We start from the raw sequence: 14,429 nt of genomic DNA, 5'->3' as shown, positions 1-14,429 counted from the left end.
CAAAATCCACTGCTCTAAAGAAGATGACTGCATCTCAGGGATTATGTAATGTTGTAACAGAATTATACATTCTCATACTATTTATTCTTTGGTGTATGGTGTTAGAATTGTTGAACAATTATTTTCTTTGTTCCTTTGTTTTTTTGGGGGGTTTTTGCAGTTGCAGGTTTTATTTTCCTTATTTCGCTAGCTTAGCACAATTTTATTTTTCTTCATGAGGGGGAAAAAGTGCTGTAATCATTGTGTTCAGAATTATTTCTGTCCCATGATGCATTGTGTGCAATGTAGTTCCATGCTACCAGTGGAACTACTGGACTGGGGAAGAGTATTTGTTGATGTTCATGGAGGCTGTGTTCAATGTGTTGGTGGACAATAAACTTGAGAAATGTCTTCACTTGGGTTCTGAGAACCAAATTCTAACATTATTTGTGTACTCCAGCAATGATCTAGATGGACATATCCATAAAGAAGCAACATCTGTGCTCTGCAAAACATTCACAGCAAAAGAAAGACTTATTTTAAACATAAAATATATTTACCTATTGTTTGCTGCAGATGATCTTGGGAAAGAATAAAGAGAAATATATCAAATATGCATATTCTTTCTTTTCACAATTACCGTCAACGTAATGAAAATATAACAATATTACATACTACTGTGGGTAACTTTGCACAGGGAATAAATACTTTTACAGGAACTAACAAACCCAACACTGCCAGACACACAGAGAACATCTTTTTTCCTACACTAAAGTGTTCCTTCTTTAACACCAACTGGGTTTCCTTTGTTTACAATTATTCAATAAGCTCATCTGTTTTATGAAAATATATAAAAAAATAAATCCTGGTACTTACAACAAAGAGAGGATTTTCCTGCGAATACCGCCTGGAACACCATTGGACCTTGCTTCAGCTATTTTATTTACCTGGCACTTTAGTTTACAGTTTATAAACACATAATGGAGTTTAGAATGCCTGGAAGAAACATTGCTCCTCAGTGACACCACTGTCATCCACAGGGATCACATTACCAAAAAGAAAAATAAATTACTGCCAGGTACCAAAAAAAAAATGAACGTGTTTCTTCCACAAAGTGACTTCAGAACGGATACTTAAGACCTCCACTCTTATGTCTAGATGGTGGTAACACCCTGCTCCATGCCCTCCCAAACTCTACAATGACACCCTTTAGGGGCATCCTACAAACTGCAACAAATCTGATCCATGGCCTGAAGAAATATGATCACATCAACCCATCCTGACAGGACATCTTTGGCTCCAATTGCCAGCTCACACAATCTTCAATACTAGCTACATCATTTAAAATGCCATCATAGCCAGCACCTCGCTTATCTTGCAGCCAAGCTAACTATGTCTTGTTGTTCTAAGGAGAGCCACAGCCAGATTACAAATACGTGTGAAAAAGAAAAAACAATGCACCCGTATCTGATACAAAATATATATCTATATATCTACATCTATCTATCTATCTATCAATCTATCTATGGTAAGAAAGCTTCTGAGAAACACCAGGTCCTCTCCTATCGGGATCGGTGCGCGTTCCTGGTGTCGGAACCTGGCTGAAAATGCCCGAAAAACCAGTGAGTCCTTTCCCGACCAAGATTAAGATTCGCACACCAGGGTCCACGTAAGCAAAAAAGGTTATTGGCGATGCGTTTCAACTGGAGCGGTCTTTTTCACAAGCTGAGCCCTGTCTGGTTTTTAGGGTATCTATCTATCTATCTATCTATCTATCTATCTATCTATCTATCTATCTATCTACCTATCTATCTATCTATATGTATATATATATATATATATATATATATATATATCCAGGTAAACCCCTCCGTTGTGCGCAAGGAAGAGGCCACGCAGGGAATCCCAGTTGAAGCTCTTTAATAACCAGTGTATTAGGCATAATGCATTTCGGCCATCCGGCCTTCCTCAGATGCCGCTGTAAACCAGATTTGATGCTACAGTCCCGCCTTTAAACCTACAACTACAACTCCCAGAGTCCACCATTACTGGGCAGGTATTGCGTGGGGAAACCTCGGTAGCAAAGAGTCCATTCGGGCTGGTATCATGCAGGATGAGGCGCGTTGTGTCTGATTTCCTGAGAGTCTCGAAGCCTCATCGAGTCCCCGCATACGTTTCAGCCTCATAATATTGCGGGACTCCACCAGGCCGTGAGTTTCCTTGCAATGAATAGGGAACCCCTTGTGCAGTCACGAGCTGCTTTGGCAGCAGCCCTTGCTTAGCCCGCAATTAGAGGTGGGCTGGTGCAGTTCCGATACCTCGGAGAACCAAAGAAAGCTGCAGAAGCAGGAGCCAGTAATGCAGCCAGCCAACTTGTGAAACGGGGCCTCTTTAACGCGTCTCTGGCCGACGCAATAATTTCCAGGCAAACCCCTCCGTTGTGCGCAAGGAAGAGCCCCCGCAGGCAATCCCAGTTTAAGCTCTTTAATAATCAGCGTATTAGGCATAATGCATTTCGGCCATCGGGCCTTCCTCAGATGCTGCTGTAAAACAGATTTGGTCCCACAGTCCCGCCTTTAAACCTTCCTGCAGTCCTCCCAAGAGTAGGAGCAAACCCAGACCCCAATCATGTGATCACCCACCAACTACAGCGTTGTAGACACTACAACTTCCAGAGTCCAACATTACTGGGCAGGTGTTGCGTGGGGAAACCTCGGTAGCAAAGAGTCCATTCGGGCTGGTATCATGCAGGATGAGGCGCGTTGTGTCTGATTTGCTGAGAGTCTCGAAGCCTCATTGAGACCCGCATACGTTTCAACCTCATAATGTTGCGGGAGTCCACCAGGCTGTGAGTTTCCTTGCAATGAATAGGGAAGGAACACCTTGTGCAGTCACAAGCTGCTTTGGCAGCAGCCCTTGCTTAGCCCGCAATTAGAGGTGGGCGGGTGCAGTTCCGATACCTCGGAGAACCAAAGAAAGCTGCAGAAGCAGGAGTCAGTAATGCAGCCAGCCAACTTGTGAAACGGGGCCTCTAAAACGCTTCTCTGGCCGACGCGGTAATTTCCAGGTAAACCCCTCCGTTGTGCGTAAGGAAGAGGCCACGCAGGGAATCCCAGTTGAAGCTCTTTAATAATCAGCGTATTAGGCTGGTATCATGCAGGATGAGGCGCGTTGTGTCCGATTTGCTGAGAGTCTCGAAGCCTCATTGATTCCCCGCATACGTTTCAACCTCATAATATTGCGGGAGTCCATCAGGCCGTGAGTTTCCTTGCAATGAATAGGGAACCCCTTGTGCAGTCACGAGCTGCATTGGCGGCATACCCTTGCTTAGCCCACAATTAGAGGTGGGCTGGTGCAGTTCCGATACCTCGGAGAACCAAAGAAAGTTGCAGAAGCAGGAGCCAGTAATGCAGCCAGCCAACTTGTGAAACGGGGCCTCTTTAACGTGTCTCTGGCCGACGCGACAATTTCCAGGTAAACCCCTCCGTTGTGCGCAAGGAAGAGGCCACGCAGGGAATCCCAGTTGAAGCTCTTTAATAATCAGCGTACTAGGCATAATGCATTTAGGCCATCGGGCCTTCCTCAGATGCCGCTGTAAACCAGATTTGGTGCCACATATATATATGACTGCTCCCAACTTGCACCAATTCCGTGCACTCGCGTGCGGGTGCTTTCGAGCGGGTGGTGCCCCCGCAATAATGTCTGCTCCTAACTTTGTGGTCTTTTGGCACAAAGAAAAGCACTTGTGGTGGCGAGTCCCAAAGATTTTATTTAGGGGCTCACGGTGTCCAGACGCGTTTCGGCTAACGCCTTTCTCGATGGTAACATGGTAACGCACCCAGGCCAAGGCACACACTGCATTTGGCATTTGGCACCCCCAACGAGCAGTCCCCCAAGAGAGTCTTGCGAATGGTTACTTACCACGCTTCGAGGTGAACGCCTTTGTGACGCCCCCAGCACACGTCCACAGCAGACGACCTGATTAATGTACGACCCAGATGGCATGAAGTGCGGAACATAGCACACGGCCCCAGCGTTTGTCACGCCCCCAGCGTGCCCCTTGATGTGGTGCAATTGCATAATTGGCGCTTCACATGGCACGAAGGGCAGACACACGCCCACAGCGCGGACACACGCCCACAGCGTTTGTCATGGCCCCAGCGTGTCACGCCCCCAGCGTGCCCCTTGATGCGGCGCAATTATGACTCACATGGCATGAAGTGCGGAACGTACCACACGCCCCAGGGCTTGTCACGCCCCCAGCACACGCCCAAAGCACAACGCAGACACGCCCATAAGGGATTACTTTGCTGGCACGGTTTTTTTACCTTTTAAATGTATATGGTGGCCGTCTGCATAGCCTATGTCCTTCTGCTGCAACTGCCCTTTCCAACGCTGAATTGAGTGTTGTGATTGGTGCTGTGGTTACTGAGATTACCCGCCTCAAAGGTTTGGGCTCTCTCTTTATAATATTAGTATATTAGTATGGATATGGATACACAATTGAAGCTTCCCTGAAATTGAGGCACCACACAAACGTGTTTCTTCATCTTTTTTATTCAGCAGGTAGCCGGGACATCAGTTTCAGCACAACAGCGGGATAATAACCAAAACGCATTTCAGGCTCCATTGGCCCTTGTTCTCTGGTAATGGCTGGAGTCACTTCTGCATAATTTCGCGCTGCACTTGCAGCACTCACTTTTGACTCCTGCCTTGATGGGTGTGGCAAAACTGCATGGTGGTCTTTGCGGTCTTTGTTGTAAAAAAAGTCCATATTAGAATACCCAAGCGCCTACCAAAGTTCTCGAAATTTTATAGTAGATTGCTTGAAGTGTAAGAATTCCGTGTCCCAGCTTATTTTCACTGCCAAAACGGGTAACGCTGTTCCCTCGGAAGCTTGTTTCCGGTCCAGGGAAGACATGGCTTGGCAGTTCGGGCTGGACTGTTCACATGAGGCACAGGGTCAGACTGATTTGCATATAGCCATGTCTGAACTGGGGTGGCAGAGTGGGCTAAAGAACGATGATGGATTAAACCCAGATCTTTTGACTGGTTGTGAGTGTTTGATTGATTCAGATGCTCCGTCCATCACCACCCCCTTTTGTACCGCTTTTGGCTGCCATAAGTGTGGCAGGGTATGCTCAGATGTGAGTCCCTTGCTCACTTTGCCACTGGATTCAAGCAAGCCGGGCTGAAGACGGCTGGAATGCTTTTTGTTTTTAACAAGTGGGGACAGGGGAGAAATGCGCACATCGTCCTGCTCACTGGCACTCCGCATTTCATCATCGCCTCGAGACACAGAACCGGATTACTGCATTCTGGGTCTCGTAGTTTGTGTACCAACTGTGCGCTCTACAGGAGGCGGGACCTATTATGGGAGGAGTAGCTATTTCATCAGCGGCAGGACAATTCCCAGGTGTGAACACTTACCCCTTCTCTTGCATCCACTTGGCGCTGAAGAAGGTAAATGTTGCCGAAATGCATTCGCCCGATGTGTTGGTTGGAAATAAAGTGTGCTCCATTTGTTCCCCACTGAGGCCTCCGCCTTTCTTTTTGGAAGGACTTTCCTTTGAGATATATATATATATATATATATATATATATATATATATATATATATATATATATATATATATATATATATATATCCAAAGCAAATTCAAAAATGAATGTCTTGCGCTCTCAGGCAAAAAGGCAACAGGGGATCCAAAGTATCAGGAAAGCAGTTTAATACACAACGCGTTTCACCAAAAAGGCTTGTTCACGTGAACAAGCCTTTTTGGTGAAACGCGTTGTGTATTAAACTGCTTTCCTGATACTTTGGATCCCCTGTTGCCTTTTTGCCTGAGAGCGCAAGACATTCATTTTTGAATTTGCTTTGGATATATTATTGACCCGGACTGCTTCGCCGGTATCTGCGCCAACTTCCACTGGGTTCCAGCACTCTAGAAGAAGCTGTTTGTTTTGTACCATATATATATATATATATATATATATATATATATATATATATATATATATATATAGTAAGTTTTTTATTTGCACAATTAATTAAAATCATTGCAAAGTGCACTCACACAAATGACCGTTGCATAGTGAAAAGAAAAAAAGATACACAGATCAATTGCGAAGTGGGTGTCGGTGCGGTGCCCAGTGCGGTGGGTCACCAGGCGTCGCCCCAAGCGGATGGGGATGGTCCGAGGATGAGGACCTCCGTCTTGTCTGAGTTCAGTTTCAGACGGCTGAGTTTCATTCATTCCGGGACGTTTTTCATTCCTTCCTGGAGTTTGAGTTTGGCGGTGGTTGGGTCTTTGGTGAGGGAGAGTATCAGCTGGGAGTCGTCAGCATATGAGATGATGTTGAGGTTGTGTTTGCGCGGGGAAACAACCATTACAACGCAACTTTTACAACGCACTACCATTACAACGAAACTTTTACAACGCAAAAACCATTACAACGCATGTATTTACAACGCATGTTTTTACAACGCAGGTACCTTTACAACGCATACCATTACAACGTAAGTATTGGTAAGTATATAATTATATTTTAAATTTTATATGTTTGGTTTTTTTTAAGTGGTATTTTTAGGGTTCAGGGTCAGTTTTCAGTTTTTGGGTAAACGGGCATTTTTAGGGTTCAGGGTCAGTTTTCAGTTTTTGGGTAAAGGGGCATTTTTAGGGTTCAGGGTCAGTTTTCAGTTTTTGGGTAAAGGGGTATTTTTAGGGTTCAGGGTCAGTTTTCAGTTTTTGGGTAAAGGGGTATTTTTAGGGTTTAGGGTCAGTTTTCAGTTTTTGGGTAAAGGGGTATTTTTAGGGTTCAGGGTCAGTTTTCAGTTTTTGGGTAAAGGGGCATTTTTATGGTTCAGGATCAGTTTTTAGTTTTTGGGTAAAGGGGTATTTTTAGGGTTCAGGGTCAGTTTTCAGTTTTTGGGTAAAGGGGTATTTTTAGGGTTCAGGGTCAGTTTTCAGTTTTTGGGTAAAGGGGTATTTTTAGGGTTCAGGGTCAGTTTTCAGTTTTTGGGTAAAGGGGCATTTTTAGGGTTCAGGGTCAGTTTTTAGTTTTTGGGTAAAGGGGTATTTTTAGGGTTCAGGGTCAGTTTTCAGTTTTTGGGTAAAGGGGTATTTTTAGGGTTCAGGGTCAGTTTTCAGTTTCTGGGTAAAGGGGTATTTTTAGGGTTCAGGGTCAGTTTTCAGTTTTTGGGTAAAGGGGTATTTTTAGGGTTCAGGGTCAGTTTTCAGTTTTTGGGTAAAGGGGTATTTTTAGGGTTCAGGGTCAGTTTTGGGTTTTTGGGGTACAGGGGTATTTTTAGGGTTCAGGGTCAGTTTGGGGTTTTTGGGTAAAGGGGTATTTTTAGGGTTCAGGGTCAGTTTTGGGTTTTTGGGGTACAGGGGTATTTTTAGGGTTCAGGGTCAGTGTTGGGTTTTTGGGGTACAGGGGTATAAGGTAAAAATAAAATTAAATTAAATTTAAATTAAATCAATGAAATAAAATAAAATAAAATTAAATTAAATTAAATTATTTTCAATTATTTTAAATTAAAAAAAAATAATATATACTTACCAATACTTACGTTGTAATGGTATGCGTTGTAAAGGTACCTGCGTTGTAAAAATATGCGTTGTAAATACATGCGTTGTAAAAGTTTTTGCGTTGTAAAAAATTCGTTGTAATGGCATGCGTTGTAAAAGTATGAGTTGTAACGTCATACATCCGTTTGCGCGCGATGGTGGCGAGTGGGCTCATGTAGATATTGAAGAGGGTTGGACTGAGCGATGAGCCTTGGGCTACGCCGCAGATGATCTCGGTGGCCGCGGAGTGGAAGGGAGGGAGGCGGACTCTCCGGGCTCTGTCGGAGAGGAACAAGGCTTTACCTTGGATCCCAGCGTTGTGGAGGCCGGATATTAGGGTACGATGGCAGACTGTATCAAAGGTGGCTGAGAGGTCAAGGAGGATGAGGGCGGTTGTTTCCCCGTTGTCAAGTAGGGTCCTGATGTCGTCGGTGGCTGCGATGAGGGCGGTCTCAGTGCTGTGGTTGGCTCGAAATCCAGACTGGGATGGGTCGAAGGATCCATTGGCCTCGAGGAATGCGGTCAGCTGTTTATTGACGATCTTCTCGATGACTTTTGCAGGGAAGAAGATGGGGCGGAAGTTCTTGAGGTCTTTAGGGTCCGCTGTGGGTTTCTTCAGTAGGGCGTTGATCTCTGCGAGCTTCCAGCTCTCTGGGAAGGTGGTGGACACGAGGGAGTTGTTTATGACGTTCCGTAGGTGGGGAGCGATGATGGTGTTGGCTTTGTTGAAGATGTGGTGAGGGCATGTGTCGGAGGGAGAGCCGGAGTGGATGGTGTTCATAGCGTGGGCGGTGTATTCGGTGCTGATGGGAGTCCAAGCGCTGAGGGTGGTAGTAGGGGACGTTGGTTCGGTGGCTGAGGGCGGAGTCTGGGCGCCGAAGCTGTCGTGGATTTCCGGCAATCTTGCGGTGAAAGAACATGGCGAGGGAGTTGCAGAGGTCTTGCGATGGTGTGATGTCGTTGCTGCTGGTGCTGGGATTGGAGAGCTCTTTTAAGATGCTGAAGAGTTCCTTGCTGTTGTGTGAGTTGTTGTCCATCCGTTCTTTGAACGATGTCTTTTTGGTGGTGCGGATCAGCTGGTGATGTTTGCGGGTAGCGTTCTTGAGGGCTGTCTTGTTTTCTGTCGTCTGTTCGCGGCGCCAGGTTTTCTCGAGGGTTTGGCAGGATTTCTTCTATTCTTTGAGGTCGTCGGTGAACCATGTTGTTTTCCTGTTGCCGGGCTTGCCTGGAGGGTTCTTCAGTGGTGCAAGGGCGTCGGCGCAGTTGACGATCCACTGTGTGAGGTTGCGGGCTGCGTCGTTGGTGTCAGTAGTGTTGATTGGTGGGTTCTGGCTCAGTGATGTGGTTAGCTGGTCTGCGGTGACTTTGCTCCAGCATCTACGGGGGATCTGTTGCGGGCGGTGGTGGGATGCGGTCTTCTTAAAGGTGAAGTGGATGCAGCTGTGGTCGGTCCAGTGTAGTCCGGTAGAGTAGCTGAAGGCAATGTGGCTGCTGGCAGAGAAGATGGGGTGGAGCGTGTGGCTGGTGTAGTGGGTGGGGGTGTTCACCAGTTGCTTGAGTCCGAGGTTGGCGAGGTTGGCGAGCAGAGTGGTGGTGGTGTTGTCATTGTTGTTCTCCAGGTGGAAGTTCAGATCCCCTAGGAGGATGTAGTTTGATGAGGCGAGGGCATGTGGGCTGATGAAGTCGGCGATGGCTTCACTGAATTGTGTGCGTGGGTCCGGGGGTCTGTAGATGAGGGTTCCTCTGAGGGTGGTCTTGAGGTCGGTGTGGATCTGGAAGTGTAGATGTTCGGCGGTGGTGAGGGCATCTTCGGAGTTGGTTGTGACGCCGATGGTGTTCCTGTAGATGATGGCGATTCCTCCTCCGGTTTGGTTGACGCGGTCCTTTCGGGTGATCTTGTAGCCGTCCGGGATGGCTATGGCGATGTCGGGGGCTGAGGAGGCGTTCATCCAGGTTTCTGTGAGGAAGGCGTCGTCTGGTTCTGTTGTGTCGAGGAGGTACCAGAGTTCGATGGCGTGCTTGTGGACGGAGCGGGTGTTGAGCAAGATGCACTTGAGGTGGTTGTTGCCTGGTCCGGGTGGCGGGGTGCAGGTTCGGATGCATGTGAATGTGAAGGTTTGGCAGGAAAAGGTTCCTTGGGTGCACTTTGGAGTGGCTTTTTTAGCAGGCAGATGGTCGGTCGGTGTTGAGTGCGTGGAGGGTGGTGGGGTCGTACTTCCGTCGGGTTTCTTGGTTTCGGCGGGGGTTAGGGGTTCTGGCGCTGGGCACGGTCCAGGCGCAGGCGGGCGCAGACGGGCTAGCCTTTGGCTCGGCCGCTGCGCGGCCTCCATATGAGGGGCTGAGGAAGGGAGGAGCAGCTGGGAGGCGGGAGCGGGGTGGCGAATGGGGCACCAGGGGGGCGGGGCCGCTGGGGAGGCAGCGGCGGGAAGCGCGAGTGAGGGGAGTGGGAGGGGGGTGGTACAGAAGGAAAACAGGGGGCAGGGGGAGAGGGCACAAAGGGCACAAGAGTGTGGCAAAGAAAAACAATAACAGAACAGCAAACAATCGCAGAACAAAACAACAACAGACCAGAAGTCACAAAAGCATAACATTCGAAAAACCGAGGAGAACAGCACAGGTCGGACTCAGGCAGCGATCCTGTGCACAGCGGGTGGCGGCAGCGGGACAGCGGCACAGGACGACCGTGTGGCAGCTGAGGGGGGGCGACCTACCTGGTGACAGGGTCAAGCGTCGCTGGATAGTGACTGAATGATTACAGTACTGCACAAGAAGACAGCATGGTGAATTTATAAGTGCTTGTGTTTTGGCTTAGTGATTAGATAAGGACATGGAACTAGCTGGGTGATTGGAGGAATGCATGGGTAGTAACAGGGAGATGGCTGGACTGCATCAGTATTGCTCAGGGGATTGTAGTAGTGCATGTGTTAATGCCTGGGTCATTGCAGGAGTACATGGGTACTGATTGAATGATTAGAGTACTGTAAGGAGATTGCATGGTGAATTTATAAGTGCATGGGTTTTGGCAGAGTGTTTGGATAAGTACACACATGTCACATCAGGCCTGCTCCCTCCCTTCACCACTGTGGAAACGCGCCCCCTGGCGGGTTTTAAGTTGGGGGATTAATTCCCCTCGAATCCTGAGGGTCCCTGGGGGCCAACTAGCCCACCAGGTACCTCCATAAAGCATCACAGAGCTGCGTTGCAGAGAGGTGGTCCAAAGCCACGCCCCTTTTTACACCTCACTGCAACGCAGCTCTGTGGCGCTTACTGGAGGTACCTGGTGGGCTAGTTGGACCCAAGGGACCCTTAGGATTCAAGGGGATTTAATCCCCCAACTTACAACGTACCAGAGGACCCGTTTGCACAGTGGTGCAGAGAGGGGGCGGGCCTGATGTGACAAGTGAGGAAACGCGCCCTGTGGCGCATTTTAAGTTGGGGGATTAAGTCCTTGTGAATCCCGAGGGTCCCTGGGGGCCAACTAGCCCACCAGGAACTTCAAGTAAGTGCCATAGGACTGCTCTGCAGAGAGGTGGTCTGAGGCCACGCCCCCTTTTCACACCTCTCAGCAACGCAACTCTGTGGCGCTTACTGGAGATACCTGATGGGCTAGTTGGCCCCAGCATCCCTCAGGATTATAGAGGACTTAATCCCTCAACTTGAAACATGCCACAGGACGTGTTTGCACCCATGTCACATCATGCCCCGCCCCCTCCCTTCACCACTGTGCAAACGTGCCCCGTGGCGCATTTTAAGTTGGGGGATTAAGTCCCCTTGAATCCTTAGAGTCCCTGCGGTCCAACTAGCCCACCAGGTACCTCCAGTAAGAGCCAATGAGCTGCATTGCAGAGAGGTGTAAAAAGAGGCGTGGCCTCAGACCACCTCTCTGGAACGCAGCCATGTGGTGCTTACTGAAGGTACCAGGTGGGCTAGTTGGCCCCCAGAGACCCTCAGAATTGAAGGGAAATTAATTCCCCACCTTAAAACGCGCCACAGGGCGCCTTTGTATAGTGTTGCTGGGTGGGGGACGATGCCTGCTTTTTTTTTTACATTTTTTCTTTTTTTTTAAATGGGGGCCTGGGGTTGACTTTTGCAGTCATGTCCAGTTTCCTGTTGATGATGATTCCGATGTTTATGGTGTGGGTGTTGCTCTAGTTCAGTTGGCCACCAGTTGGACTCCAATGGAGATGTATTCTTGCAGAAGATCACTACTTCTGTCTTGTCGGTGTTGAGCTTGAGGCAGTTAAATTTCATCTAGTTAACGACTTCAGTCATGCAGGCAGTGAACTCGTTTCTTATGTTGGGGGTCTTGTCAGAGAGGGCGATTAGGAGTTGTGTGTCGTCAATTTAGGAGAGGATGTTAATGTTGTGTGTAAGGATGACATCGGCCAGAGGGTTCATGTATGCATTGAAAAGGGTAGGGTTGAGCGATAAACTTTGAGGTAATCCGCAGATGAGTTTGTGGGCTTCTGAGGAGTAAGGTGCCAGGTTGACAGCTTGTGTTCCAACCACTAAGAAGGAGCATATTCAGCAGAGAGCAGGTCCTTGAATGCCAATCTCCTGCCGACGCCTGAAGAGGATGAAGTGTAAGACCATGTCAAATGCTGCAGAAAGACCCAGGAGAATAAGGGCTGAAGTGTCACCTCTGTGAAGAGTCATTCAGATGCACTCTGTGGCGGCGATGAGTGCTGTTTATGTGTGTGGTTGGGCCTGAATCCGGATTGCGTGGCATCAAAGAGCTGGTGGTTTCTGAGGTGTTGGTTGATTTGTTTTATTAAGACCTTTACCAAGTATAGTAGGAGGGAGATGGGTCTGTAGGTGTAAAGTGTGTCTGGGTTAGCGGATGGTTTCTTGAGCAGGGGAATGACACTGGCATGTTTCCAGGTGTACCGAAATGTGGCTGAGCAAAAAAAGGTTTGAGGATAGGTGTTAGTACTTAGCTGATCAGTCAGAGTCCTTTGGTGTAGACAAGGGTCAGATGGGGACCCTAAGTGTATGGTCGTTATGGTACCAGCGGTTTCGATGGTGGTAATAGTGGGCCACGAGGTGAGGGTTTATTATTTGGCTGTGATGAGAAGTTGTGCAATGGTGACAAGGTCTGGTTGAGTGCCGAAGTTGTCATATTGTTATTGCCCATTTTGTAACAAAAGAATTTCAAGAGCTGGTTGCAAAGGTCTTACAAGGCGGTGATGCTGCTAGAAGCGGCAAGAGGCACCAGGAGGCGCAGTGAAAACTTTGATTATGGCGGAGATATCCTAGCTGCTTTTAGTGCCGGTGTTGATGCAATCTGCAACAGCTTTGCTCTTGGTATTCTGTTTCTGCTGGTGGCAGCATCTTAGAATGAATTTGAAGGTGTTTTATCTGTCGTATCTTGACTTGTTCTCCATCTGCACTCTAGTTGCTCACAGTGGTGTTTTGTCAGCCTGATTTCCTTTGTGTAGCAGCTGGCTTGTGTCAGGCCTTTGCCATTGGGCTAAGTTTGAGGGGAACCAAGGTGTTGATGCATGCAGTGATCCAGTTGATAATGGCTTTCGGCAAGTTGCTGGTGTGCTAGTACACGAAGAGGGCAGAAGCCCACTACTCTTCTGTGATATGTTTCCACCTGTGGCCAGCCAGTTCAGTGTTGGAAGGTCTGTGGTGGTGTGGAATTGGTATGCTGAACCTGACGAGAGTGTGGTCCTTTTACGTCATAGTTGCTGGATAGTCGACTGTCATGCTGGCGATTGAGAAGAAAATCAGGGTCCAATCGGTGTCCAGCAGTGTGGGTGGGTTTGATAAGGTTCTTGGTGAGGCTGAGATTTTTCAAGGTTTTCTAGAAGGGCCGTAGAGTTTGCATTGGTGTGGACTTCTATGTGAAAGTTAAGTTCTCTGAGGAGGATGAAGGTGCTGGGGTTGATGATGAGGGGTGTGAAGATTTCGGAGATGTCGCTAGCAAAACTGGTGCTGGGTCCTCATGATCTGTATTTGAGGGTTCTGCCCAAGGAGAGGTTTGCTGTGATGTGCAGCTTAATGTGTGTCTTAAAGACTTGCTATAAAGACATAATTCAACTAAAAAACAAAGTATCAACCTAACACAAACTTTTGTTTGCTAGCAATTTTCCAACTCTGTAGCTCCAAGAAATGGACCAACACAGCCTAAACCAATGTCACTGCCAAAAAATGTTTGTATCTATATGCATATGTGTTTTTAAATTGTTGCATACAAACTGCTGTCATCCTGTGCTCTCTCAAAGTGGTACTTAACGCCTTAACCGCTGCGGTTTTTCTGCCCCGGTGCGGGCGTTCTAAAGGGTGGACGGGGCTCCATCAGCAGCACTAGGGAGGTAGTGCTCCCGTCGGCCAACGGCCGAACACAATGGTTTAAAGATGCTTCTCTGCTGCTATGACATTACTGCTTAAAAAAAAAACATGCCCTCTCCCTGCCTTGCTACTGTTCTGATCAGTTCTTGCTGGTGTCCTTAAAATTACTGTCCTGCCACTGTATTGTTGTTCTTGGACTCCGCTTCACTTTATCGGTTCTTTTGCTACTGACTTATTTCTGCATTCAAAATTCTTTCATTACTTCATTTTAATTATAAACTTTTACCTCAAATTCCTCTACATTTCTGTCATCTTTCTTACCTCTATGCTATACAGTTGCTACAAAATGCATCTAAATGTTTCCTTCTTTCCTCTAAATCCGTGCTGGTTCATTTTCTGCTCCTGCCCTAACATCATGTGAGCAGCCGCGGTGCGTCCATTGGGGCGTAGAGGCGTAGCCCCACTAAGCCACATGGACGCACCGTGGTATTTTTGGCAATAATAATTACCTGTGTAATATTAGCGCTATCGGCCGGGAATCCGCCGGGAGTGGGACACGCCCGACTCAATCCGGAGTGCGCA

General features: G+C 47.7%; 1 protein-coding gene across 3 annotated transcripts in view; it reads right to left on the bottom strand.

The window, feature by feature from the left end:
- The window catches only part of LOC144755777 (butyrophilin subfamily 1 member A1-like), a 369,747-nt gene that overhangs the window by 98,576 nt on the left and 256,742 nt on the right, over positions 1–14,429 (bottom strand). For all 3 annotated transcript variants that reach the window (XM_078645007.1, XM_078645008.1, XM_078645009.1), the window contains one exon: positions 540–560. In XM_078645007.1, coding sequence (XP_078501133.1) covers positions 540–560 — 21 coding nt within the window. The remainder of the gene's footprint in view (positions 1–539; positions 561–14,429) is intronic.

This window comes from Lissotriton helveticus, chromosome 5_1, assembly GCF_964261635.1.
Source record: "Lissotriton helveticus chromosome 5_1, aLisHel1.1, whole genome shotgun sequence".
NCBI lineage: Eukaryota > Metazoa > Chordata > Amphibia > Caudata > Salamandridae > Lissotriton > Lissotriton helveticus.
The sequence above is the reverse complement of the archived record's forward strand: the minus strand, read 5'-3'. Positions and strand labels throughout refer to the sequence as shown.